Source organism: Psilocybe cubensis, chromosome 4, assembly GCF_017499595.1.
Source record: "Psilocybe cubensis strain MGC-MH-2018 chromosome 4, whole genome shotgun sequence".
NCBI classification, from domain to species: domain Eukaryota; kingdom Fungi; phylum Basidiomycota; class Agaricomycetes; order Agaricales; family Agrocybaceae; genus Psilocybe; species Psilocybe cubensis.
In genome coordinates, this window is record NC_063002.1 from 3,028,273 (window position 1) to 3,053,259 (window position 24,987).

A 24,987-nucleotide genomic window follows, 5' to 3' on the forward strand; every position below is an offset into this window, starting at 1 on the left:
AACTGTGAGATTGTTTGAACAGGCTGGGACTCAGATCTATATTGTCACCGACACTGACAGTTCACGAGCGTTGGTATCATACCCAATTATAAGCGCCATATCAATTGAAGGTCAACGTTTTCGAGCGCCCAATGACTTACAGTGACAGGGTCCAAGATAGCTTTAAGTAAAATTAAGCATGTAAGCTCAAGATATCTGCAGGATAAGCAGAATACCGCAAATAAGCATGTTCTTGGTGTGAAGGGACCCCCGACTTGACTAAGATCTTGGGTATTCGACCGGTATTGAAGCTGCAAAAGTGACGCTCAAGGATGGCGCAAAGTAGACGTCAAGAAAATCCCAATGAGATCCCATAGTTATGTTAACAGCGACGCAGCGACGCAAAGAAACTGATTGTTAGAGGATCAATAAAGCTAAAATGATATTAAATTTGCCAAGGGGTGATACTTCAATAAACCTTACCGCATTCTCCAAAAAAATACCACAGAGTATCCTTGCAGCATCCACCTGCTTCTCTCCCAAAGAACGTTGCGTCTCCATGCCTAGAATGGATCAAGGTGAATTTGTATCTTTTAGTTATGTTTATGCCATACCAAAAGGGTTTCGGAAATAGGAATAGCGAGGTCAATGAGGCAATTGACGTCTTTTGTGCCATGGAATGGCCAGTGTTATCGAATTCTTGTATCATACCGTTTTGCGTAGCATTATCGAGGTCCACGAATGGGCAAAGCATTTGCCACACTACAATTAAGTTAGTACGAAATATGACGACGAGGGCTGCCGGCGTAACATACCTGTTTTGTCGACGAATGTATGTCAGATTGTGCGATCGTGAGCGGAATCACAAGGAGTCATCTGTACCGATTCCTCAAAAAATATCAAACTACAGATGTCTTCAATAAATTTCAGATGGCTGATATGATAGATTCAACCAAAAACATACCTGTAAAGAGCAATTGGAGGTTTTGGCTTCTATCCATGCTTGGTTCAATTGCGGTGGCTGGATTTGGGATGACGAAAAAAATCAAGGCTTCAAAGCTCTGTAGCTTTAAGTGATAAAGTAGACCGATCAAGTCACATACGTTAAATCTAATAACCTCGACTACTCCTGAGGATATTGTGTTGGCCAGGCTGATCTAGTAGGTGAAGTTGATCTGACATTTGCCCGGAGCGCCACCCTATAATATGTTTCGTTGCATCGTTGATTAGAAGATGTAGCGTTGGGGGCATATGTACTAGTATGATGAAAATTGTTGGGTGTTTGTTCCAATGAAAAAGCGTTCCTGTGATTCATGAAAGTCGAATGTCAACGTTATAGCTTGGTTATAGCTTGATTCCTTGAATTAAAGCCGTGAAATTAGAGTTCTTTTTGCGGTAGGCCCTGTGGATGTGCTATGCAGTCCCTCCACTTTCATTGTGTTTCTCAGTCTTTACTGAGAGAGAATAGGATGAATCATTGATGGTTGAATGTGAACGTCGGTGCCAGAGAGACATGTTGTTCGAAGCCAGGATTCTTCGCATCACGTGCCTACGGGTTGTGCGACCTTGGACTCAAATTCGAAATCCTTTCGAATGAACCGTCACTCTGTGAAGCATCGACAAACTACGGTCACCGAGCAACCTTGATACTGAAAACTACTGTTATCTGGTAACCCCAGAATTTGCTTGAGAGATGAGTTATGAACGTCACGGTCGTGGAGGTGGATACCGTAATAAACGGAACCACTATCGAGACAGAGGTGAGGAATGGGCGTTATGTTGAATGAGTGACTGTATGAAACTTTCTCTTCTGGGATTGCGCAGATGATTATGATGACCGCCGACGTGATTATGAGTCTCCAGACGACAAACTCAAAACAGCAATTATCAAATTGGGCGAAGTTGTGAGCTGTTTCGTGACTTGTTCTGCTCTCACTTCGAAGCTGACTGTAGTATCACCAGGATCCTATAGAAGAACTTCCGCGGTTAGAACAACAAATTCGTGATCATGTTCCCCGCAACATTCCCATTCTCTCAGAGGCATTTCGAATAGGGTACGTGCTATGCTCATTGTGGTTGCTGTGCACGATTCTTAACGCATGTTCTAGAGTTACAGAACAACCATATAAGATTCCTTTCTATGCTGCACTTTTGCGTCTGCTTCATAACCCAACAGAACTTTCAATTCCTGGTGAATCACCGCTTGGTCGACTTGTTTTGGAGGATTTCTGGAAAGGCTTTCAAGCTTACCTCGACAAAGTGGAGTGGAGAGAGACGCGTCTTTGCGTGAGTTACCCTCTTATTCAGTGGGAAGACAGTTTTATTGACAATGAATAGATTCATTTCTTTGCCCATTTGACTGTGGCCAGGCTGATTTCTACTGATTCTATGTTTGCTCTTCTTAGGTCATTTACATCTGTGTTGGATGAGTTCGGCGTATCCCATGGACGAGCTAAACGGGCGGCTTTATGTGCCGGAGAGGGACTACTATTGGTTCGTAGCTTGACACTCAATTCGTGAACGAAATTTATGACATTGTTAGGCCGGTCCTGTCCTCAAAGCGGCCTCCCCTGCCATTACCGATGAGATAATCACAGCAATCCAAACATATGCAGACTCTACTGCACAAGAAAAATGGCTGGTATCGCCTTCTACTAGAATATCCAACCAGATGATGCCGAGTGACGGCACAGTTGAAGTAAGCTATTTAAGCAGCGCGACTCTACTGTCCACATCTCATTGTTCATTCATAGCTCCTCGATATTCTTTTAAGTTCGTTGGTAACGTTAAACGCGACCGACTTCAAAGATACAGAAAACTGTGTTCCTCAGCCATATAAAAATAATGAAGAAATTGACTCAACGGTCTTGACGCCTTATGTCCTGCCCGCTGTTTTGGTTCCTCCTGAAGTCATTGAAATCGACTCAATGTCAACCGAGTCTGGTGAAGAATCTCAAGTTAAAAAAGATGAATGGCCCGAGTTCTTCATTCGTCTATTCCCCGACGACGTTCGTCCGTCCTTGATTTTCGCTCTATTACTTTGGCTCACCCTAACCCTTCCTTAGGTTTCTCCGGATCCCAAGAGCCCTCCGGGATACATTGTTCGTACAGCGTTATTAGACATAATCGATATCTTCGAAGTCAACCGTAAGGAATGCGCAAGGCTTTTGCTGGAATATCCCAAATGGAATCTCCCTGGGACTTTCAAACCAAAACCAGGTGCCCCCGTCGAGTCAGAGCCTACGCCTGGCAAAGATTGGCAGCTCGAGAGTACCATCATCGAGGTAGCGTTTATTGATTTTATTATCTTAGTGTATTTTATCGATTTCCCATCAGACAGTTCTTGGTGCATACTTGATTCTGCCGGAATCATCCAAAAAGTCGATCTACTACATTGCTCTCATTACAGAATTATGCAAACTTTCGCCTTCAACAGTTGGTCCCGCAGTAGGAAAATCGATTCGTAAGCTGTATAACTCTCTTTCGGATGGCCTTGATGTTGAGGCTGCGAGACGATTTGCTGAGTGGTTTGCTGTTCATATGAGCAATTTCGGATTTTCATGGGTGTGGAAGGAGTGGTAAGTAAAATTTATCCAATGAAGCTTCGTGAATTAAATACATTTGTTGTCGCTTTAGGGTTCCTGACCTATCTCTACCCGTCCAACATCCGCGCCGTGCGTTCATGCGCAGGGCAGTTGAATTTGAGGTTCGTTTGGCATACCATGACCGCATTCTGAAGACGCTTCCGCCATCAATGCAATCGCCTGATGCGTACACTATTCCGGAGCAAGCTCCGTCACCTGCATTCGAATACGATGACCCTAGTAAGTGGAAGGCCAAATTTCAGTGCCAAATTGTACTAATATGGTTTCAGCCAATGCACATCATGATGCTGCAGTTGCAGTATTGAACCTCTTCCGTGGTCGAGCGAAAGTGGAAGATGTCATCAGCCACCTCGACTCGCTCAAGAGTACACTCGAAACATCAGAAGACGGACACATAAACGTGGACTCCGTTGTTCGAAGTATTGTCGTCCAGTCACTTTTACATATCGGCTCGCGCTCGTTTTCACATTTCCTCAACGCGATTGAGCGTTATCTCCCTCTGCTACGCAACCTCGCGAGCGGCGGTATTTCCGGCTCTGGTGGGAGTGGAAATCCTGAAGCCAAGGCGGATGTGCTCACGGCTGCTGCCTCATTCTGGAAACACAACAGACAGATGGTCGCAATTGTGTTTGACAAGCTCATGCAATACCAAATAGTCGACCCTACAGACGTCGTTGGGTGGACATTCCTTAACGGTGTTGCTGTTGGTCAGCTGGCTGAATTAGCTGGGCCAATGAATCTTAGTGCGTTTGAGTGGGATTTGCTCAAAGGCGCGTTAGATAAGGCCAATGGCCGAGTGACGATTGCGAAGAGGAAAGTGGCAGCATTGAGAAAGGAGGATGATGACGCTCGGGCTCGATCCAAAGCTAGGGCTGATGAGACTATGGAGGTTGATGCTGAACCGAAAGGTATGCATTTCTCTTTCTTTCGCTAGATCAAACGTTAACGGATACTTTTCTCAGAATCGGCAGAGGATGCGGTGCCAGCGGTACCAGAGAAAGAGGTTCCTCAGGTGGAAAATCCTGCGATAACAACTGCATTGAAAGCCTTTTCTAGCCTTACAAAAGAACAGAAAGCAGCCCTTTCACGTACCCTCGAAGGCTTTGTTTCATGCCTTGCTCCATCACCTACTGACACCAACGCGAACCCTCACGCTCGTACTGTCATTACCGAAGCTGCCTGGGAGAACCGAGGGAACTGGGGTCGGGATGAGTGGAATGCGTGGGAAACGTGGGGATGGTATCGCCAATTCTGCAGAGCGGTATGTGTTTCCCCCTTGAATACCTATACTTTTACTTATGCATTCATTGGACGAATAGTATGCACCTTACTTGCGAACATATTCGAACACTCTCTACGCAGTATCGTTCTCCCGATTTGAGCATGCGAAGGATCCAGCTGCGGACTTGCTCAAGCTAGTGTGGAACATTGCTACCGGCCAAGAACCATGATAAAGTCATTCCACAGCTTTCGTTTGCCTGTGAGATTGGTTATTCATTCCGCTACATTGTACTTGAATTATTGTTCAACTACTACCTCTAGCGGCTGCTTGGTGGCGGCTATCATGTTTAGCAGTGTTTTTCTACTATAGACTAGGTATCGTAGTCAAATTCACTCGGATATCTCATGTTATATGCACAAGCGAGACGAGTTGCATTTTTTTTAACTGAAAGGACCAAGAGTAACTATAGTTGACTAGAATGTCCTATCTAAATGGTAAAAACCTGGATGTATTCAGATTTATATATCTGTATTTTCTTGGATCAATGAAACTGCCAATGCATGTATGGCAAATTCACGGACAGACAACTGCAATACAATGATGACACAAACTTGAAAATTATTAGGCTGAGTTGTAAGCGGTTAGTTGGAAGCGGGAAATGAGAGGTCTGTCCATCTCTATCTGTCTCGCTATTCTCGCTCACAATGCAGTTATCACACAGGATCGATACGGCGTACTAGTTTTCTAGGAAGGGATGTTTCAAGTGTGGCAATCGCGAGTTATTAATTCTCTTTCTCTTGTTTATCGCCCGCCTAAACTAGAGTCAGTGGGCCACATCGCCGAGAATTGCTCTTCTGAGCAGCGTCTGTGCTATATAATTGCAGACAGCCCGGCCACGAATCATCCGCCTGTCCTTCCCCGAGGACAGTTACCGCAAAACAGTGCTACTCCTGCGGTGGAGTAGGTCATATCCAGGGTTCGTCCTCCTTTGCATCTTTCACTTTCTTCCATCTCATTGTCACCTACAACAGAGGAATGCCCTAGCCTGAGGATCCAGCAGAGCGGCAACCAAAAGTGCTACGTGAGTTTCAGACCCATGTCTCTCTCTTCGCCACACCGGCTCACATGCACGCCTCGACTGATCACCCATTGTATACCAGCTGAACATCATTGAAGATAGCTCATATTTAAATGTGACTACTAGTATTACTATAGATTGAGACGGGTAGTAATGAAACGAAAGCGAGTTATGAAAAGTATTTGGCCATACACAAGATATGGGCGCGCATAAGGACAGAAAAACCACAGGACTTGAAACCACTAGACCTAGAAATAAAAGGAAGCCACTGTAGTGTTAGCTGTGACTATTCAACGATTGCTTGATGTAGGCTTTCTGATTGGTAGTGTTTAAGCTCACTTTAATCAATTTCAAACATCTCGTCTGGTGCTTTGATGGCTTCACCCTGACGAATCAAATCTAGGATGAGATTCTGACCCCAAGCTGGTTTCACTGCAAGTCGCTTTGGCTCGATGTCTGTCACTATGAAGTTTTACTTATGTACTGAATCTAAATTTATACTGCACAAGACTTACTCTTGAGACAGCGTCTGGTCAAGGTAAATTTTCTTATCTTTTCTCTTGAACCACTCAAGAAGAGAAGACAAAAAAAATCCTGTCATAGATTTTCTGTATCAATATCATACAAGAAAGTGCTGTGTCTCGACTTCAAGGAGCGAGTAGTAGGCTCTCATACTGAAATTTAGTTGATGAAGTCGTTCGTGATCATCAAAGAGAAATACTCCTATCTTAAAAAAACATTACGTCGTTATCAGTCTACTCTAAAATAAGTCTTTCTATACAGTAATTCTAAGCAAAATCCAGAGGGCAGTGCACGTATGAGTCGTTAACTTATGCTTTAACTTCGTCCATGCGTCCCCAAAGACCTCCCTATATACAAATTACGCATATTAGCATTGAATTATCCTGGCATATCAAATGTTAAATGTACTGACCTTCACAAACAATGTGAGGTGCATAGCAGGTCTAATCTTTTCTGTCGCCCGTCTTCCACTTCCTTCAGCCCAGCTCGCCGGAGGTTTGCTGTCCTCAGGCTGAGCATCGGGAGCGAGCCTGAAGTTGGTAAATTGCTGCAGCATTTTGACAAGGAAGAAAGATGCTTCCTGGAGGGCGAACTGTTATAAATAAAAAACGAAAACAGGGAAACGTTCAAACGTTAATTCGGATATTGAGAACGAGAAGGTCACACCTGTTGGCCGAGACAGATACGAGGACCTGCGTTGAATGGAAGGAAGATGTAAGGGTTAGGTGTGATGTACTTGTGTAGGCGTTCGTCTAGGAAACGGTCGGGGTCGAATTCTTCCGCTGGTAGGACGGAATCAATGTTGTTATACGACGCATATATGCGTTAAAGACTGAGCATACCATCGGGACCCCACAAGTCTGTTCTGCGGTGCATATGGAAAATGCTATACAGAATTCTAGATAACAGCAAGGTCAATTTCATCAGTTTTTTAAATCGCATCCGACTCTGGCAAATACAGACCTTGTATTTTTTGGCACGTAGTATGGCTTGGATCCAGGAGTTCGAGATGTCCATATAGCGGCTTCAGTGGACATGCTAAGGAATAGAGTCAGTAAACGAGATCTATATCAACCTAAAAACAAGACGACCCACCGGCTGTTGAATGGGCTATTACGCATTCTATCATTAGCTAAAATTGCGAGAAGATTTCGGCGATGCTTACACTGGTGGGTAAAGCCTCAACACCTCTATATGGAGAAAGTTCATAATGAGGTGATAAGCATATACGTTATGAAAGTATGACCGACCGTTCAAAAATGCTCTCAAGTACTTTAGATCCCGGAGGTTATCGTATGAAGGCCTATTCGTCGGACCAACAATATCAAGTATTTCATTTCGGAGACGCTCTGCGATGTCTGGGTGTTCTGCGAGCATATAAAATGCATATGTTAACGTTGTCGACGTCTATAGAATCTTGCATGAGAATTTGCAAGCAGAATATTATGGAAAGAGCGTACAGTATCGCGACCTGCCACGAGAAGATTAATCATCTGTGAAGTCATGCCAAATCAGTCAGAAAGAGCCAACCACCACACTGTGTCATAACATTATTACCTCATCCTTGAGGACGTCGAAATCTATTCAAATTATGTGAAGTCAGTTTGACTAGGACTAGAGAATGGAGTTGAACACAAACCTTGCGTTTCCTGGACAAGATTTTTTAGAAGAGTTTCTCCCTCGGAATCATCGACCTTGGAGTCGCCTAGAAGTTCCCGTTGCTTCTTTTCCTCCAATGCCTTCCTCAAGGGCGGCTCAATGAAATCTTCAAGAATTCGCCTCAGTGGCGCAATCTTGTCACCCCAGAATTCACCCATAGGCCAGTTGGGGCCCATACGAGCACGGTAGGCGACTTGAATTTGAGCGGCAAGGAATGCATCAGCGAACACGTTAGAGGGATGATTCAGAAATTCGGTCGAGTTCTGAACTTTGGATTCAGGAGAGTACGGCAGACCGGCAGAGAGGGATTGGACGTCATGCCCGAAAAGATATTGAGTAGCGGAGTCAAGCGTGAAGCGCGATGTTAAATCCTAAAGGAACGTGTAGTGGAGTCAGTATCAAATTTCAGTTTTCACAAAAGCATATGGAGCAAAAAGGAGCCTGTGGGGCGCTGGTGGCTGTAGCCTGTAACAATATACTGACCTGGATATCGACGGCCTGACCTTCGGCTAGGCGATCCTTGGCAAGTTTGAGCGCTCGATCCGCGTGATCCTCGAAGATATCGAAGTCGCTGATTCGGTCGCGAGTGAAGAAGGGGCGAGTCATGGTTCGGTGGAATCTTATGCGTTGATCATCAATACAGCTTGAATGAGAGAAGTTAGTTAAATGAAAGTAGCTCACTTCCACATGGAACCTGTTGTGCAAAAATGTCAGCGTCTCTCTATAGCGGAGACGATCAAAGAAGGACAACAGACCATCGGAATTGAATACACCGATACCAAGAAGAGACTTCAGTTGGCTGTGCAAGATGGGGCCTATAGAAACTGTGTCAATAAGGTTTACTTCTAGTACAAGAAAGTTGTTACCTTTGCCGAAAGACTCAAATTGAGTAGCAAGAATGGCCTGTGGTGCAAATTAATACATGTATCCAGAATAGACTTCGACACTATTTACTTTGAAGTGATCGGGTTCAAAAGTCACGATCTGCGAATTTTATTTGAGTTGAGGACGGACTGGACAAAGCAAGATAGAAAGCGTACTCGATTATCGGATACAAGTCTTAACTGATAGACGTTTCCATACATCTCTTTCCACTTCAAGATCAAATCCCCTAATAATAGATAGTTGAGTGATGTCCTCCTCGGTTCAAACTCATGAAAGCTGGCACTTACCAGGATAGCCATTCTTGAGGTCTTGTACAAGCTGTTTCATCAGGGACAAACCCGCAAACGCAGGCCGTTCCTCCTGAACATGAGGAATTACAAACGCGCCGCTTGCGGCGGCAGCTTTTGCGACACTGTATCTTGTGTAATAGCGTTGAAAAACGGAGAAGAGAGGGCGCGCCAGCAAAGCAGCAGCGATATACAACCACGTCGGTATGGCGCGATTTGCAAAAACTGCATCGGCGCGAAGAATAGATATTGCCACTGTCGGTGGACCGAGGAAGAAGGGCAATAACTTGAGGAGGTATAGAGGTCCTGGGGGAATCACGAATGCGCTTCGCGATGCTCGAGGGATAGATTCCATGAAGACTGAGTAACGATTTCAAGTGGGGGGCTTTTTCTTGGTGAAATTTCAAGCCTCTCAGGCCTCAGATTTTAAAGCAGGTGATGCGTAGAAGTATTTGAGCCAAGATGGCCAGGAATAGATGGAGAAGGACTTTGGGCGCTGTTGGGATTCTAAAAATCGTCTAAAGGGCGTTTTATATGCACGGGTGTGGTGGGCACATAACTGTGTACGTGATCGTTGCATTGATTGTGGATCAAGATAGGGTCGCAGAAACCAGTAATCCGGTGGACATAATTGCAATGCCAGTGAATACATTCACGGCATTAGGCAACGTCGACTTGCCAGGATGCTGATTCGGAAACGTCATAGCGAGACCACGATTCTTTGCACAAAGGTCGTCAAAGAAGATGACGTTTTAACTCGGAGACTGACCGAATGCTCGAATCAGCATAGATGACAGGACTGTCATTTTCATGAGTTTCCTACGATATAGAGTGGCGATTCGGACGAACGTCATGCGAAAGAAGCAAAGCGCGAGAAACTGTTAGCGTATCCGGCTACTCCCTTGGTAGCACCGGCTACTTGCAGTAGCCGGTTATTTATTGCACGCTCAAGTTCAACGCCAGCGACAAGGCGAAAGCAAAATTGACTAAAAAACGGCAAGGCCGGAGTAGCATAGACGAACCTCGAATAAAAAAATTATCTAAATGCACAACGGGTTTACAACGCAGCTATTCTACCTTTTTCTTTTCTTTCACCGGTTCTTTCTTCTGACTACCGATAGTATAGCCGACAGTCCCCAGCATAACCAAGAACGCGCCCGCCCACATCATCCTGTTATCGACCTGTGGGCGGCGCTTTGTAGTCTCCACGCCCACTAGCGTCCCACCAACCGAGCTCATAACAGAACGGAGATCCGTTCCAAACATATTCGCCGACCAACCGTCCTCGAGGATGGTCAATCCAAGCGACGAGGCGATGTACTTGAGACCGCGGATTGTAAGATCCCAAGTTTCTGCGCCGACTTTGGATATACCAATCACACTGATGATGAGGCTCGCAGCCTTCCGCACGACGAGGACGAGGGTGACGGTCAATGCGCTGACACGCGTCGTCAGCCTGTGCACGCCCGCGACGCAGAGAAGCTGTGTCACGGTGTTCAACACAAGGGGTAAGTAGATATGCGGAAGAGAAACAGATACGAGGATCGCGTTCGCGTTGGAGTTGGCATCTTGAGTGATTGATAACAGTGAAGCGTTTTCTGATTGTTGAAAGATCTGAATCGGGAGGCGAGGGAGAGAATATGGTGGGATGATATTCATGGGGAATGCAGTTGTTAGGTTTGCCGTAGTCGGAATGGGAATAGGAAAGTCAAATTGAGATCGCGGGCCTACGCTGAGCTCGTGCATTTGGCCTGCGAGCTTTGGTAGAAGAGGTAGAAACATAGGAAGACCAAGGAGATGAAGGTAAAACATAGACTCTTTCCACTGAGGTGGGATGTCTGAGGATTTAGAAGTAAGGGTTGGTCGTCCGTATTTAGTGAACGACCAATCCTGTACCAATCCTAATGCACCTGAAAGGACAAGGGCTAATGTCAAGATTCCAATGCCTTTGGAATATGTATATGTGTCTGCAGTCATCTTTCCTTTCGATGAAGGCTGGGCAGAGAAGGTCGTCAGAATAACCCCCAAAGTCACCAAAAAGACCGAGAGAACTTGGGTCGCCGTGTATCTGAACAATCGAGGTGAAATGTTCTGTTATAATCAGAGAAAAATACATACCTCTTCTTCGATATTAACCATCCAAATAACAAGCTTATCATGAGACCCCCACTTCTAAAGATGATATGGACGGCCATAGGAATTTGGTATGCAAATGCTGCATTGTTGAGCAGAGAAATGAGGTAAAACAACGCGACTTGAACGATATATGCAGTGATCGGAACTCTTCGCGGTTTAAACCTGGGACCTAGCCGTGTCCATATTAGGAAGGTTGGTAGTCCGTGAAGCGCAATGATTAAAAATTGCAAAAAGGTCAATATAGATCCAGCGTGTGGGTTCTGCGATGTGATTTGTTCCAGAGTGATTGCATTGCTACAGCAGCCGCCAAAGATGAGAGAAAGGGTAGTGATCCAGCCAGATAGTGATGTTAACATTGCCCGTCTAGGATCAGGAATCAATGCGGATGACTTTAAGAAGACTCAATTAGGTAGATATGTTGTGTCAGCGATAAGAGACATTGTCGCAAGTGGTCGGTTATAAAGGTGAATCCAATGCCAAAAAGCAAGGAAAACACGTAGCTATAGATCACGTGGTATGCCTGGGCCACATTCTGGATGTGCTGCGTCCAGGGGTACTGGACGACGACTGGACAACAGCCAGGGGAACATATTGGTGTCTGGAAGCTGTGAGGCAGGTGTTTGGTATTAATTTACAGGAAAAAGTATATTATAGAGAACGTTTCATGTTAATTTGTTAGTACCAGTGGTTGTCTTCATTTATCTTCATTTAATGACCAAGTGATCACTGAAGTCTTGATGCTGGGTTGGTTAACATAAACATACGGTCATATAAGGCCAATACGCGTATGGCAGCGAGGAACTAGAGGCACCTCCCGTTCTGAGAATTTAAATGATTTGCAAAGTGGTGGAGGCAAATCCTGGAGGGCTCGGAGTTTTACCCGCGCGGAATATCAAATTATTGAGGCGGAGATATGTGCGCAATCTGGCATTCTCCGCTGACGGCGGGGTCGTCAACGCTCTCTCTCAAGACTTACGTCCACCTTGCTCGCCAAAGTCTGTAAAAAACTCAGAGAATGGCAAAATCGTTGACTATTCAATTTTATCCCGGTTCTTTCGCTCTATTCTGCCGACGACTTTCAAACTTTGGATCGAGCGAATGATTCCAAAATGATCTCTCAGTGGACTTTCGCTGCAATGATGCCATATGGTTCAACCCTGATTCAGCATTAGCTCAACCACATGTATTGCCAGCCTTGACAGTGTGGTCATGCTTTAAATTTGTGGTGACGTCTCCCATGTATCTCAAAGGCATCCGCATAAGGCTCTCGAATTCCGAACTGGGGCCAGTATCCGGAACCAGGTATGATGTCAGATTTGCGTGTATTGCGTTTTATGCTCCTCACACCAAACTCAGATTTATAGACATCAGCTTCAACGCGCCGATGCTATCCTGGATTCCTAGAACTATGCTCTAAATGGGACGACTGTTTAATCCGCGACAACCTCAGGCATCGTCAGCTATACCAGTGCTACCCCAGGAAATAGTTAATCTTGTCATCGACGAGGTCGCGTCATCCCTTCAATCATCTACGGAACCAAGACGTGCCGCACTTTCTACTCTCAAGGCTTGTACCCTCGTGTCCCACTCTTTTCGACAACAAGCTCGGAAGCACCTTTTTTCTCAAGTTCACGTTCGCATCGACAAGCATGGTCATCAACACAATGGCCGAATTCAGAGTTTAGGCATGGCGGAAAGTGACGGGGTAGTCCATTTTTTCCGAACCCTGATCTTCACTGTCGACCTACCTTTCAGGAAAAAATCATTCGTAAACCTACCCTTCAGTGGCACAGGGGCTATTAAACCCAAGACGTCTCGGTGGTCGGTCCTTCGGTTTGTCGATGTTTTTCGCCTACGAGGCACAGACGCGGCGAATACGATTGCCGCCTTGAACACGGCCTGTTTGCACACTTTGGAAATTGTTGGAAGGCAATCTTTCTACGTATGGGACTGTAACGGCAAAATAGGTCACGGATTGGGTGATATATGCGCCAAAGAAACGCTCAGATCTTTGCGAATCAGTAAAGTCGTGGCGCTTCCGTCTTCTATTTTAAAGGATGCCATTCAGTCGACCCATTTATACAATTTGACCCTCTCTCAAATCAGCATAGCCAACATTCAATCAGACCATCCAGATTCTAGCTACGGACAAGGCACCTCATCGGGACGAGTCTCTCATCTTGGACAACTCGAAGCTACAGGCTTCTCGTGTTCAGCTCTCCTCAATATCTTGAAATGCGATGGGCATGCTTCGACGCCGAGATATGTTACATTCCCCTACTTGCGAAAGTTGGCGATATCTGTCCCAACCCTTCCCTCGGAAATGGACGAGCTTTGGAGTTTTCTGCAACATATTTCTCAAACGTTGGAATGCCTTGAATTACAGCAGTACAAATGGTCAAGTGCGTACAAGGTTTCGAGATCATCAGCTGACTTTTTTCATGAGCTTATCTTTTTTATCTCTGCAGTGTATGACGCCCTTTCCCAGGGTTCATTTCGTCTCAGCGATTTAAGTTCGTTGTGTTCTCTGAAAATCTGCACGACTTCCTTCGACATCGGTAAAAACTTCTGCACAAAGCAAGAAATGATAGCAAAGCTCCTTGGATCGGATACCGCGGCGAATACGTTAACGTCCGTCATTGTGGACATTTATGTGCATCGCAGCGTAAAGCACATACGTAGGGACTCCAACCTGACCTGGAGAGATCTAGGTCCGCTATCTGGGTGGGAGGCAATCGATACTGCCCTGTTTACTTCTGCATTTCCAAACCTGAAGGAATTTATTTTCAATCTTAAATTGTTTTATTACATCAAGGACACCGACTCTTCCTCGCCGCAGTCCCGACAAACAGTAAATATTCCTACTAAACTCCTCTTACCAAACATTACTTCATTGTTATCAAATTCTGTCAAACTCTATCTGGATGTCTTATGTAGTCACCGTCCATTTTTAGATCACTTCAATGTTCTTTGAATTTTCCTAGAGTTGATAAACTCGGGTGCCGCCATACTAATACAGTGTTCTTGTCGACCAGCGCCCACTGCATCAGATGAGGTCAGGATATACGTTAAGATCCCTGTATGTATGGTGTTTTGTTTTCTGTTCGGAGACAGTCAAAAAATAGAACACAAATCTGCCACGACTCTTTGCCGCGATCAAGCCGAGTGACAATGAACGAACAATAACCCTGTCAGATGCTCAGAGACAGACCTCACGTCCGCCCACAATTACCATCGATGAACAAGGATGAGGTGAGATTTGTGGGCACAGAAAAGTGTATAAAAGCTGGCCTGATAGGTGCGATAGCCGCATTTTGGCCAAACTCTGATGGCCGCCCCCCAGTCAAACCACTCGGCGCCGCTGGAGTTGCCACAGGAAATCGTGCACATCATCGTCAATGAAGTAGCGGCTATCTCCCTGCCATCGGATTCAGATGCAGCTACAGACCATTCTATGGACATCGGCACTCTCAAAGTTTGCTCCTTGATATCGAAAGCGTTCTATTACGAAACTCGTATCCATCTCTTCAATCGTGTCGATCTCCACTTTGGCCAGGGAGACTCCACATTTTCAACACAAAAACGTGCTGCAAAGTTTGTAAAAATCTTAACACGGAACCTATGCGGCGCCAATCTGGTTTCCACCATTCGCTTCCTGACCATCACCATTCACGTTCCCAATCCTGATCCACCCACTTTGATGGGCAAAGTTCGCTTGCGGCTTGAAGGCAAACCACACCAGATAATGTCACGAGCGGGACTCGTCAAGGACAACGTCATGAAGCTCCTGGAAGTTATGGCTTGCAGTAAAACATTGGACTCCTTCAATTTACATCAAAAACCAGTTGGACGACATGCTTGGGATAGCAAATACAATCCTTTCATTGCGCGGATATGTTCAAACCCATTACTAAAGTCTTTGACTCTCAATGGCATTACCGACCTCCCGTTCTCGATTCTTCTCAATATATTCACCTCGGATAGTCTGCGTGAAGTGACCTTCTCAAATATGTACTGGCTCAGGCAGAATGCAAATGAACTACGAAACCTTATTATTGCCAAGTCGCCAATCATCTCAAAAATCGAAAAACTGGACCTTTCCAATACCCCGTACATGTACTTTCTGCACGCTCTTGGGGCTGGTGACATTTTTCCACCATCGCAAAACCCTGTTGAATTGATTGTATCATTTCCTCGATTACGGGAACTAGTGGTTTGTGTCCCAACAAGAATCGAAGAAGAACGTCATTGTGTTCAAAAATTTATCTCGCACACTGCATCCACCATAGAATACCTCGAGTTTCAATACGAATGGACACGTAAGTCACTCCTCCTTACTCTTTAGCCTTCCCCTGAATAGACAACCCAACTATAGAACGTAGCTCTACTGTCTACATGCCGGTCAATCAACTCGAGCGACTACGTGACCTAAAATTTACAATATCAGCATCATTATTCGAGACTGAAGCAAGTCAGCTAGCCATGATACAGCTACTTCCTTCGGAATCGTCCATTCCGTTAACCTCCATAACTGTCGAAATCGAAGTAAACTTGATGCAGTTCCGACCTCATGCCTCTACATATTATGAGGAATTTGCCCGTGTATTTTTTGCCCCCGGCTCATCCTGGGAGGTTTTGGACGCTGCCTTCGCTCGACAAAGTTTGGAGAATCTGAAAAAAGTTGTATTTGAATACAACCTTGTGCATTTCCAGGTGCAGGGCACCACAGTTTCTTTACCACAGAAAGAGGCTCCTATCGATCCCCATATTCTATTTCCAAGGTTATCCAGCAACCCATCAATGGATGTCCAAATCAACGTAACTTCAACCTTTTTACCAGTGATAATAATGATTTGATGTACTTTACCGCTTGTGTCAATGTAAGATTTAGAACGTAGCTAGTGCCTCGATTATGGTTCGACTAGGTAACATGTCATGTAAAAACAAGTGTACCGTAGTTTCAGAACGTTGACTGCCCCGACTTGGATGACGACCTCGTTCAGTCCCCGTGTAAACTAAGTTGAGAATTATAATACTTATGTACAAAACTCTCACGACTCGCCTCTACCCTTCTCGTCCATTATCTGTGAGCCGACACTCAGGTCCGGTGAATAGGTCCCAACTCTCTAAGCGACATGACAATTTGGAGCCGCTCTCGCAAAGCAGCTCGCCTACCACAGGAGCTTCTAGATGCCATCGTCGACTGCGTAGCCTCAAAGGGTGACAAGTGCACTCTGCGGACCTGCAATGCTACATCATGGCTCTTCCGCCCACGAGCTCAAAAACGACTCTTCGAGGATATCCAACTGGTGGTGGACGACAACGTCCTGAAAAGGATGGAGAATTTGCGGCAGCTTTTGGACAGCAATCCAGCTCTCTTAAAGCAGATGCACTCATTCAAGGTTTCGGTGCGCGGAGTTGGGAACCTAGTACCACTATTACGATGGCTTAAGATCGGGAGGGAATCACCTGGTTTATTGTCGGTGTTATGGGACCTCAAAGCTTGGTTGAAGGCGGAAAACAGTTTTCTGTGGTTACTCCATACCATCTCGGCAACTCGAGTCGAGAAGTTCTCGTTCGTCCTCGAAGAAGCGTATCTCAACTGGACATCGCTCAACGATGAGACCCAAAACCTCTTTCTATCCCTTCAGTCCAGCTCCCGTGTAAAGCGCCTACAGTTTGTCAACATCATCAATGTCCCGCCTTCCATAACCTCAGAAGGTTAAATGTACTTCGAAGAATTAAGAGATTAATTCTTAACCTTCAGGCTTCACTCTTCAACTCTTCGACTACAAACCTGCGACTCAATCTTATCATCTTGAACCCCTCGGTCGTTATTCTGTACACTGGTCATTTCACCATACAGGTATTCCTCAAACCTCTCTCATTAGTCTCATCGCGACTAATTTTGCACAATGAATACCTTTTCCCGTCTATGCACTACAGAGTTTCTAACGATCTGTCAGCTCCCAGCCTAGCATCCAACAGGGAGATGATCAAACTCGGCCTCGTGGCCTTGCGGAAGGACCATTATATTGATAAAATGATCATGGTCGCACATAACTGGTTCCAATTAGCTCCTATATCAAGCTCCTCTGTCTGCTAATTATTTATATCTTCTATATCTATGCATTGGGGAAAGTACTCGGGTCCGGCTTTCCCTGCCAACGTTTCTTTTGGACTGTAGCCTGTAGAACTGGTAATTGCTGTTTCCCACATATACCGTGTATTTATCTATAGTAAGCTTTTTAGAGACGATAGGTACCTTGCCTAATTTCTAACGTAATGGGTATGCAGTCTGGAAGACGGAACAAGGGAGAAACTCCAAAGATATCTATCTAAAAATAGATTGATGGCCAAGTAATGATATAGGCGCCATGTCTTTGACGCTGAAGCACGCGCGCGGCATTTGCGTGGCTCGTCCATTTCTACAAAAAGTGGCCTAAATCAGAGTTAAAAGCTCATGGCACTAAGTCTAATAAAACGTTTAATGGCCACAGAATCTCATGTTTAGAAAATCACACAAGCACTGATCAAGTTTCCACACTGGTTGTATTTTTGAATTGCAAAAATATTGTAGACATATAAGAAGCCGACTATGAAAACAGATATAACTAGTTGTATCGCTACATACTATTATACAAGTACTATTAAGACATCAGAGACCGGTAATTTCAAGTTTTCCGAAACAATCCCAACGCCGGTTCAAAATTAGCGCCAGCTTGACGCGATGGCTGGGGAATCACAGCTGGATGGGACAGTGTACGACCTGTTGGGGTCGCTTTCCCAAGAGACGGCGCCGCTGCTGGACACCTTGATAAACTTGTACTGGAATGATGTACCGGCGGGAAGGGTAGCTGTAATTGACCACAAGGGGTTGCTGCTAGTGTATCCCGAGGAAGAGAGGGGAACAGCGGAGGAGGGGTTCCATGAGCCGAGTTGAGGAATGGATCCGACGAGCTTGATGGATTCGCCGTAAACTGTAGAAACTTTGTGGTTGAAGGTAACGGATACGGTGGAGCAGGTAGGAGATGTAATGACAGGGCCGCTCGATGATGTAGTAGAGGATGGGGAGCCACCGTTTGAGCCTCCGGTGATGGCAATATCGGCGCAGGACGTATAGATCTGTCCGGTTTGGAAAGAATTCCAGCGGAGGGAGAGAAGAGTGTGCTTGGAGCTGTAGTTGGGGATTTTGATTTTTTTGGTGACGGTGTAGCCTCCAGCAATGCTGGTGTAACACGATCCAAGACGAGAATTGTCAACTCCCTGGCATCTGCCGTTGCCGAAGGGGGCACAAGTGAACCAATCGTTGCGCCAGCAAGGCTGGCCAGGGGAGCAATCGCCGCTGAACTCGCAGGACTGGCCAGATACGTCGGTGCATTTGAGTGTACCGGCCTCGAAGCAATCTTCCGCCGCTTGCTTCTCAGCAGCAGTGGGGATGTAGCCAGGAGTCTTCAGCTTGTCGACGATGGCCTGATCTTGACAGATGCGGTAGGCAAACATCCCTCCATGATCACCGTTGTGGTCGACACACCACTCAACGTCGACGGTAGAGCCGGCAGTGTAAGTGACAACAGGAGAATAGCCCCAAGTGTTCGCAGGGGTGTTGTAGTCGACGTTGACTCTAGCGTTGTATCCGCAAGGACCACTTCGGCCAACAGGAGCAGCAGTGAGGTCAGGCCAGGCCTCTACGGGCTCCAAGATGGCGCATTCAGGGCATGTATCTATTCCAGACTGTGGAAATTTCAGAGGTTGGACGACCGAGATGTAGACAAATACGCTACCTCAGCTCCAAGACGACTGCGACTGTGTGGAATAGTCATATAACCATGCCCATAAACCGATGTGGCGAAAGAGAATGCGGCAGCAACGAAGATAGTGATAGACTTCATCTCAGACGGTGGTGAAGAGGATGATGGTCGATATGCTGCAAATATGCATCCTCTTTATACGTTTTGAAAAAAAATCATAATGGTCCGAGGCATTTCTATAATCATGCTTGGGTTGTATCAGCTGAGGTACGGCGTTGATTCAGCCCAATGTTTTGCGTATCCATGCAAGGGAAACTTCGGCCCAGAATATCTTACCGAAACTGCTGCAAAATTTAGTCGAAGCTGGAAGAGCACCAAATATCTAATCACATAACTACGGGAGTTTTTGTGTAGCATCTTGGCGTACCTTCCATAGAACACTTGAAGAAAACTGATCAAGTTCAACAAGTCTGGCAGGCTCTGACGAACCAGTATAAAACTTCCGCGCAAGTCATCGACCGCAAAATATGTGTCCAAATGCTCTTCCTGAGAATATCGGTGGTCTATGGTAAATGGTCAAAAAAGTTGGCTACAGTGTCCCAGAATAGAAAATGAAGTCATGTTTTCCGCAAGATGTCCTCCCTATAGGCAGAGTCACCGATAATCGGTTAATACGGATGTGGGCGTCTTTGGAGGTTGATTAGGCTTTAGCAGCAACTGGACATCATCGCGAAATTACCTCAATACCGTTTACGTATGCCATGTGGGGTCAATCCTGGTCAAGTGTTCAGAAAACTTTGCCGTGCTCCGCTCCCCCGTCCCACATGGCCCTCGCGTGGTAGGTCGGATATAGCGGTCGAAGAATAATTGCACGGGCATATTGCCCTCCCGAGACGAGGGCAGACGAGGGCCCAAGTGCTTTTATCATTCGCACGTGGCAATAACATGCAAATTAGCTCCATAGCTGGGCAGATGACCTGGGGATTTGCTGGGGATACATCTAGGATGACCTACCCATGCGTGTTGAAAACATATAAAAGCGCGTTCGATCAGAAGAGGAACGTCAACTGGGGATGGGACAATAGCAGCCGTACCCCGCATGTCCGGGGTAGAAGTTGATATGTAGCAACAACAGCGCCAGACCTGAGCACGACCTGGAGAAATTTGGCGATATTAGCGTTTTGGAAAACCGTGTCGTTTCACAAGTAGAATTGATCGGTTCATGAGATCCCACTGAGGTCCACCGATAGTACGCATATGAAAGAAAAATTCGGATGGGTATAGATGGCTCAAAATCGAGACGCTACATATTGTGCTCCCTCAGGACATCCGCTGCGTAATTTGCGAATACTGCCAGCGAACCAATGTCATTCCATCCACCTAGCACGGACATTCTGAAAAGAAAAAAATTGGTTACTTCTTGAACAGATCTCGAAAGACAAAATCGGCTTCAGGACCGAACACAGGTTCAACAAACGAAGAGAGTCAAACACAAACTTTAAAAACCCCAACAGACAGCGAAAATCAAGGTTACTATCCGAAAAAACCATTTCCTCATCGGTCAAAGGATGCACAATCCGGACCTTGAAAGCTGTAGATGGAAAGCAGTGATTTTGTAGTCCACAATCCAAATCGTCGGGTAGTAATATTGAAAGAAACGATGACGACTGGCGATATAACTTACTATTGCAAGCGTCTCGCGTTGACTCGCGTCCGATCCGAGGAGTGGAAAAGCTTCCAAATCCAGCCAAATCCATGCTGTTACAAAAGGATAAAAAAATCTCTGCAAGTTAGCAAAAGTAAATGAGGATAATGTATAGTTTTTGGTGCATAGTTGGTAGAACTGGTAGAATCCAACAAAGCAGAGTCTAAGCGGTACCTCGGAGTCTCACATGGCGAAAAGGGGCCAATTACGTAAGAAAAGCGTCCAAACCGTAGCCAACGTCGAACAAGGCATTTAAACGACGTTGAATATGAAAGGCACACCATTTCATAACAAATCACACATAACGCATAAACCACCAACGAATCCCAAAGCAGAATATAAAACTCAATTGCATATTTTTCTAGTTTCCTTTTGAACATCGTTAAACTACGTGATATTAATGTCGATTGTAGTACAGGTTACAAATACACAGAGAGCAGCAAAAATTGTTTTTGTTTTAAGCCGACAGTTGCGCGTGTTGCGTAGAGAAAGGGGTATGAGGTAGGTCGATGATGCCAAAAAAAAACGAGAGAGAAAGAGAAAGGAGTAAGAGAAAGGAGAAAAGAGGAATAATGAGAGACGAAGATGGAAAATAAAGCTACCGGAAAGAAAAGGAGAGAATAACCAAGGCGATTAAAGGAAGGACAAATGTAAAGAAGGTGTGGGCATGATTACGAGAGAGAGAGGTAGAGATACAAGGAAGGTTAAGGTTGGAGGGGTGTTTTACTGCAGAGGGGAGTGGATATGCGGCAAAAACAAAAAAAAAGTGTAGCGGGCAACGCGGCACGAACGACAAACTTGTTCACCTACAGAGATTGCTATTAAGTAGTTTGGATCATGAAGAGAGAAAAAGGAAAAGAGATAATGCAGGCTGGTCTAGAGAGAGAGAGAGAAATAGACGAAAGAGATGTCGAGGAGGACACGACGAATATCCATGGACTGAATGTGAATGACTCCGGTGACGATAAGTAGTAGAAAGACAGAATGCAGTGGCCCGACCAGCGGGGGATGATTTACGGTCTCCAGATTTTGATCAGCTACAACGGAGAGAATCCGATTAAAACCGGGGCCCAACGCTATAGCGAATTTTGGAGGAAGACGCACCTTATCTGTTCCGCCTGTAGCCACTACATTCACAATCCGGTCTGAATCGTCACTTCCTTCTGTTACAGGTGTTGGACCCCATGCTACACATTGCACGAATGGATTATGTGCTTCGACTGAGGTAACCAAGATAAGATACACTGGATAGAGTGATATATACAGGAGGGACGTACTCTTCTTTAGACATCTTCCTGTTTTCAGATCCCATACACGCATAGTATGATCATCGGCGGCGGAAAGAAGGAATTTCCCGCATGGGTGGAAAGTAAGTGCTTGTACCCAACCGTCATGGCCCACCTAACATTCATTCAATTGTAAGCGTTGGAGATGTCCGTATGAACAAGGATCAAGAAAAGAAACGCACAAAGGTCCACAAACATTGCCCTCGCAGTGCATCCCAAAGTTTGATGGTCTTATCTCTCGACCCAGTTATCACGAACGAGATACCCAGAGAATCGACCTTTGCTGATTGGACAGTTGCCGGCTGAGCAGATAAAAAGGAAACAGACGTTTCAACATCAGCATCATATCACGAGGGTGAAGTGGCAACAGACGGCATTACCAGAGCAACCAGTTCTCGAACTGCGGGGATCGAGGCTTGAGGAATGAACACTGCGCATTCGATACGATTGTCGTGCCCTCGCATTTCTATTTTCATCGCTCCGCTTTCCATGTCGGTTATACGAGCGGTCTGGATAAGGGATTATTTCAGCGTGACGACATGGGTGTTCGAAAAAAAGGGGGGGCATACATGATCGTCTGAGCATGTCAACATCAACCGTCCATCTGCACTAGGCAACGCCGACCGGATCCATTCTGTATGTGGCTTCAACACTTTTATACAATGACTGCATTGTACAGGTCAGAGTGTATCCGTTTAAGATCCGAAAAATCAATCGTCGCACCTCGTTTGGACGTCCCATACGCGAACGGTGTTATCGCGACTGGCTGATATCAGTTGAGCGTCCCCTGGCATGAAGTTGACGCTTGAGATGGAATGTTCGTGTCCGCGCAACGTCGCATAATTCTTATAATCGTCTGGGACATTCCACAGCTTGATGAACAAATCATCCGAACAAGTAGCTTGAAAAAAAAAAGTCGTTAAATTTAGATGATATAGGCATGGACGATAGCAACGCACCCAACACCTTGCCCGTTGAATCGTACTGGCAGTCCGAGACAGCCTTCGTATGGCTCTTGAGCGTGCGCTCGCACTCGCCCGTGTCCCAGTCCCAAATCTTCACAGTAGCATCCACCGACGCGGAGGCGAGCACAGAGTACAGCGGGTGAAAGCTGATCGAGTTAATCTTGTCGCGATGGCCGACGAGGGTGTTCTTGGGCGTCGAGGACGGAATCCACTCCTTGTTCACGCGTTTCGCGCTGTCGGACGCGGCTGGGCCTGCGTTCGCGAGCTCCTCGTGCGCTTGTGCCAGGCGGGCCTCGAGATCCATCACCTTGCAACACCAACCAACCCCGATTGTAAGTGAGCAGAGGAAGGGGAGAGATGGGGATACGTGTGCTTGGTTACCTTGCGCTGCATCCGGATTATGCTCGTCCATTTCTTCACTAGTAGGCCGCTGGCTGGCGATGTAGGATCCGGCACAAAATCTGCCTTTTTCGCATCACCGAAAAACGTAAAAAAACAACGTCAGCAAGTGGACGTGAAGCATGCAAAAATTCGCGTTTCCAAGTAGAAACAACGAAGAGAACGAGCGAAAGTGAAGCGAGCTGCTTCCAAAGGCAAAACCCAATTAAACGGAAAAAAGAAAACATACCAGCTCAGGCACTTCCGAACGGAACTCGTTGAACGTCTTTGTGAATCCGGCGTTGTAAAGGTAATCAAGCATCGATTTGTGCCTGCAAGGTTTACAAAATCGACGTTAGACCATATCGTATCAGGAGGGTTTCTCGGACACGCGTACAGATCCAGTTGTTGCCGGCTCGATAGCTGCGCCATGGTAGATAAATTCCAAAACGCTGTGATTTTTGTAGAGACATCATCCCCCTTGCCCCAATACGCCCTTGATTAAACTGAACCGATGACTAAGCATATTGATGCCAATCAGAGATAAACACCGATTGGTGACCAATATTTTCGCACGGAATAGGGTCCTCTTCAGACTAAGGCTTGTATTAGTATAACAAACCTTTAGGACTATTTTCTTGTTTTCGGTACGACAAAAAATCATGGTTTCACTGCCCAACTTACAATTGTATTGTTTAGAACAAAGCGATTCGCAACACATGAGCCCGGGGGGCCTGAATACAAACTCACTCCATCTCCACTTGCAATAGCCATACTACAACCTCACCAGTCTTGAGTCCGAATCCAATCAACCAACATCCTCCATATCCAACTTTCCTTGCTCAAAAAAAAAAACCCGGCCCACTCTGAACTCAATTTAAAAGTAAGTACATAATCCCGCCGCTCATCTCCTAGCTTAAAGAGACTAAAACTTGGCGCTTAAATTTAAATTTAAACTTTGACGGACCCGCACACTTCATATCTCAAACTAACCAGTGGCACCGGCATTGGCAGTGCGGCTCCGAAGCTCGAGCTTCGAGCTGGACTTCGAGCTTCAGGGGTACGCCACAACACGACGCGTCGCGTCGCGTGACATCATCATCATCACCACCACCTTCTCCACCACCACCACCTCCTCCTCCTCCTCTTCCTCTTCTTCGCTCGAAGCCTCGAAACCCCGAAGCCTCGAATAAATAAGATAGAACTTAGAAGAGTGTGTATAACTTACAATTTAAAGTAAGAGAAGTATCATATGCATCGCATTCGTATTCGTATTCGTATTCGTACTCTAAATATACCTGTAATCTGTATCTGTATCTGTATCTGTAATCGTAACCATAATTGCAATTCCTTCAAAGTTGAAAATCGAAAGCGGAAAGTTGAGGGTGGAAAATACAAGTTAAAACCGTCCATAAGAAGTCTGACAAACAGAAAAAGTTCTAAGTAAAAATGCAAAAAATGCAAAAAGTGAAGAAAATGTAAGAAAAAGAAACAGAAAAAGAAACAGAAACAGAAAAGCAAGCAAGCAA

At 45.6% G+C, this 24,987-nt stretch overlaps 8 protein-coding genes across 8 annotated transcripts; 4 read left to right on the forward strand and 4 right to left on the reverse strand.

The window, feature by feature from the left end:
- Window positions 1–1,672: 1,672 nt before the first annotated feature.
- Window positions 1,673–5,035, forward strand: JR316_0005174 (Nuclear cap-binding protein subunit 1; the record flags this gene model as incomplete). The annotated part of the gene is made up of 13 exons (XM_047890938.1): window positions 1,673–1,739; window positions 1,804–1,883; window positions 1,942–2,033; window positions 2,088–2,265; window positions 2,317–2,472; window positions 2,522–2,677; window positions 2,733–2,987; window positions 3,045–3,263; window positions 3,316–3,557; window positions 3,616–3,803; window positions 3,854–4,492; window positions 4,547–4,845; window positions 4,904–5,035. The coding sequence occupies 13 exons, from the start codon at window positions 1,673–1,675 to the stop codon at window positions 5,033–5,035; spliced, it is 2,703 nt and encodes a 900-aa protein (XP_047750699.1).
- Window positions 5,036–6,714: 1,679 nt separating this feature from the next.
- Window positions 6,715–9,592, reverse strand: JR316_0005175 (Cytochrome P450 monooxygenase 75; the record flags this gene model as incomplete). Its single annotated transcript, XM_047890939.1, has 16 exons — window positions 6,715–6,753; window positions 6,819–6,998; window positions 7,073–7,188; window positions 7,249–7,304; window positions 7,370–7,444; window positions 7,502–7,516; window positions 7,572–7,813; window positions 7,867–7,899; window positions 7,964–7,986; window positions 8,046–8,436; window positions 8,549–8,708; window positions 8,817–8,880; window positions 8,932–8,968; window positions 9,020–9,049; window positions 9,106–9,176; window positions 9,238–9,592. The coding sequence occupies 16 exons, from the start codon at window positions 9,590–9,592 to the stop codon at window positions 6,715–6,717; spliced, it is 1,887 nt and encodes a 628-aa protein (XP_047750700.1).
- Window positions 9,593–10,305: 713 nt separating this feature from the next.
- JR316_0005176 (UDP-xylose and UDP-N-acetylglucosamine transporter) lies at window positions 10,306–11,729 on the reverse strand (the record flags this gene model as incomplete). Its single annotated transcript, XM_047890940.1, has 2 exons — window positions 10,306–11,305; window positions 11,356–11,729. The coding sequence occupies 2 exons, from the start codon at window positions 11,727–11,729 to the stop codon at window positions 10,306–10,308; spliced, it is 1,374 nt and encodes a 457-aa protein (XP_047750701.1).
- A 1,061-nt stretch (window positions 11,730–12,790) lies between these two features.
- Window positions 12,791–14,363, forward strand: JR316_0005177 (uncharacterized protein; the record flags this gene model as incomplete). Its single annotated transcript, XM_047890941.1, has 4 exons — window positions 12,791–13,775; window positions 13,842–14,004; window positions 14,038–14,224; window positions 14,358–14,363. 4 exons carry the CDS (start codon window positions 12,791–12,793, stop codon window positions 14,361–14,363), a joined length of 1,341 nt encoding a protein of 446 aa, XP_047750702.1.
- Window positions 14,364–14,568: 205 nt separating this feature from the next.
- Window positions 14,569–16,230, forward strand: JR316_0005178 (uncharacterized protein; the record flags this gene model as incomplete). Its single annotated transcript, XM_047890942.1, has 3 exons — window positions 14,569–14,625; window positions 14,681–15,692; window positions 15,749–16,230. The coding sequence occupies 3 exons, from the start codon at window positions 14,569–14,571 to the stop codon at window positions 16,228–16,230; spliced, it is 1,551 nt and encodes a 516-aa protein (XP_047750703.1).
- A 278-nt stretch (window positions 16,231–16,508) lies between these two features.
- On the forward strand, window positions 16,509–17,099 carry JR316_0005179 (uncharacterized protein; the record flags this gene model as incomplete). Its single annotated transcript, XM_047890943.1, has 1 exon — window positions 16,509–17,099. One exon carries the CDS (start codon window positions 16,509–16,511, stop codon window positions 17,097–17,099), a length of 591 nt encoding a protein of 196 aa, XP_047750704.1.
- Window positions 17,100–18,084: 985 nt separating this feature from the next.
- On the reverse strand, window positions 18,085–19,265 carry JR316_0005180 (Glucoamylase; the record flags this gene model as incomplete). The annotated part of the gene is made up of 2 exons (XM_047890944.1): window positions 18,085–19,107; window positions 19,158–19,265. The coding sequence occupies 2 exons, from the start codon at window positions 19,263–19,265 to the stop codon at window positions 18,085–18,087; spliced, it is 1,131 nt and encodes a 376-aa protein (XP_047750705.1).
- A 2,577-nt stretch (window positions 19,266–21,842) lies between these two features.
- Window positions 21,843–23,890, reverse strand: JR316_0005181 (Nuclear distribution protein PAC1; the record flags this gene model as incomplete). Its single annotated transcript, XM_047890945.1, has 11 exons — window positions 21,843–21,866; window positions 21,934–22,049; window positions 22,107–22,230; window positions 22,298–22,417; window positions 22,496–22,624; window positions 22,685–22,781; window positions 22,839–23,016; window positions 23,075–23,387; window positions 23,462–23,545; window positions 23,709–23,790; window positions 23,856–23,890. 11 exons carry the CDS (start codon window positions 23,888–23,890, stop codon window positions 21,843–21,845), a joined length of 1,302 nt encoding a protein of 433 aa, XP_047750706.1.
- Between the last annotated feature and the right edge of the window lie 1,097 nt (window positions 23,891–24,987).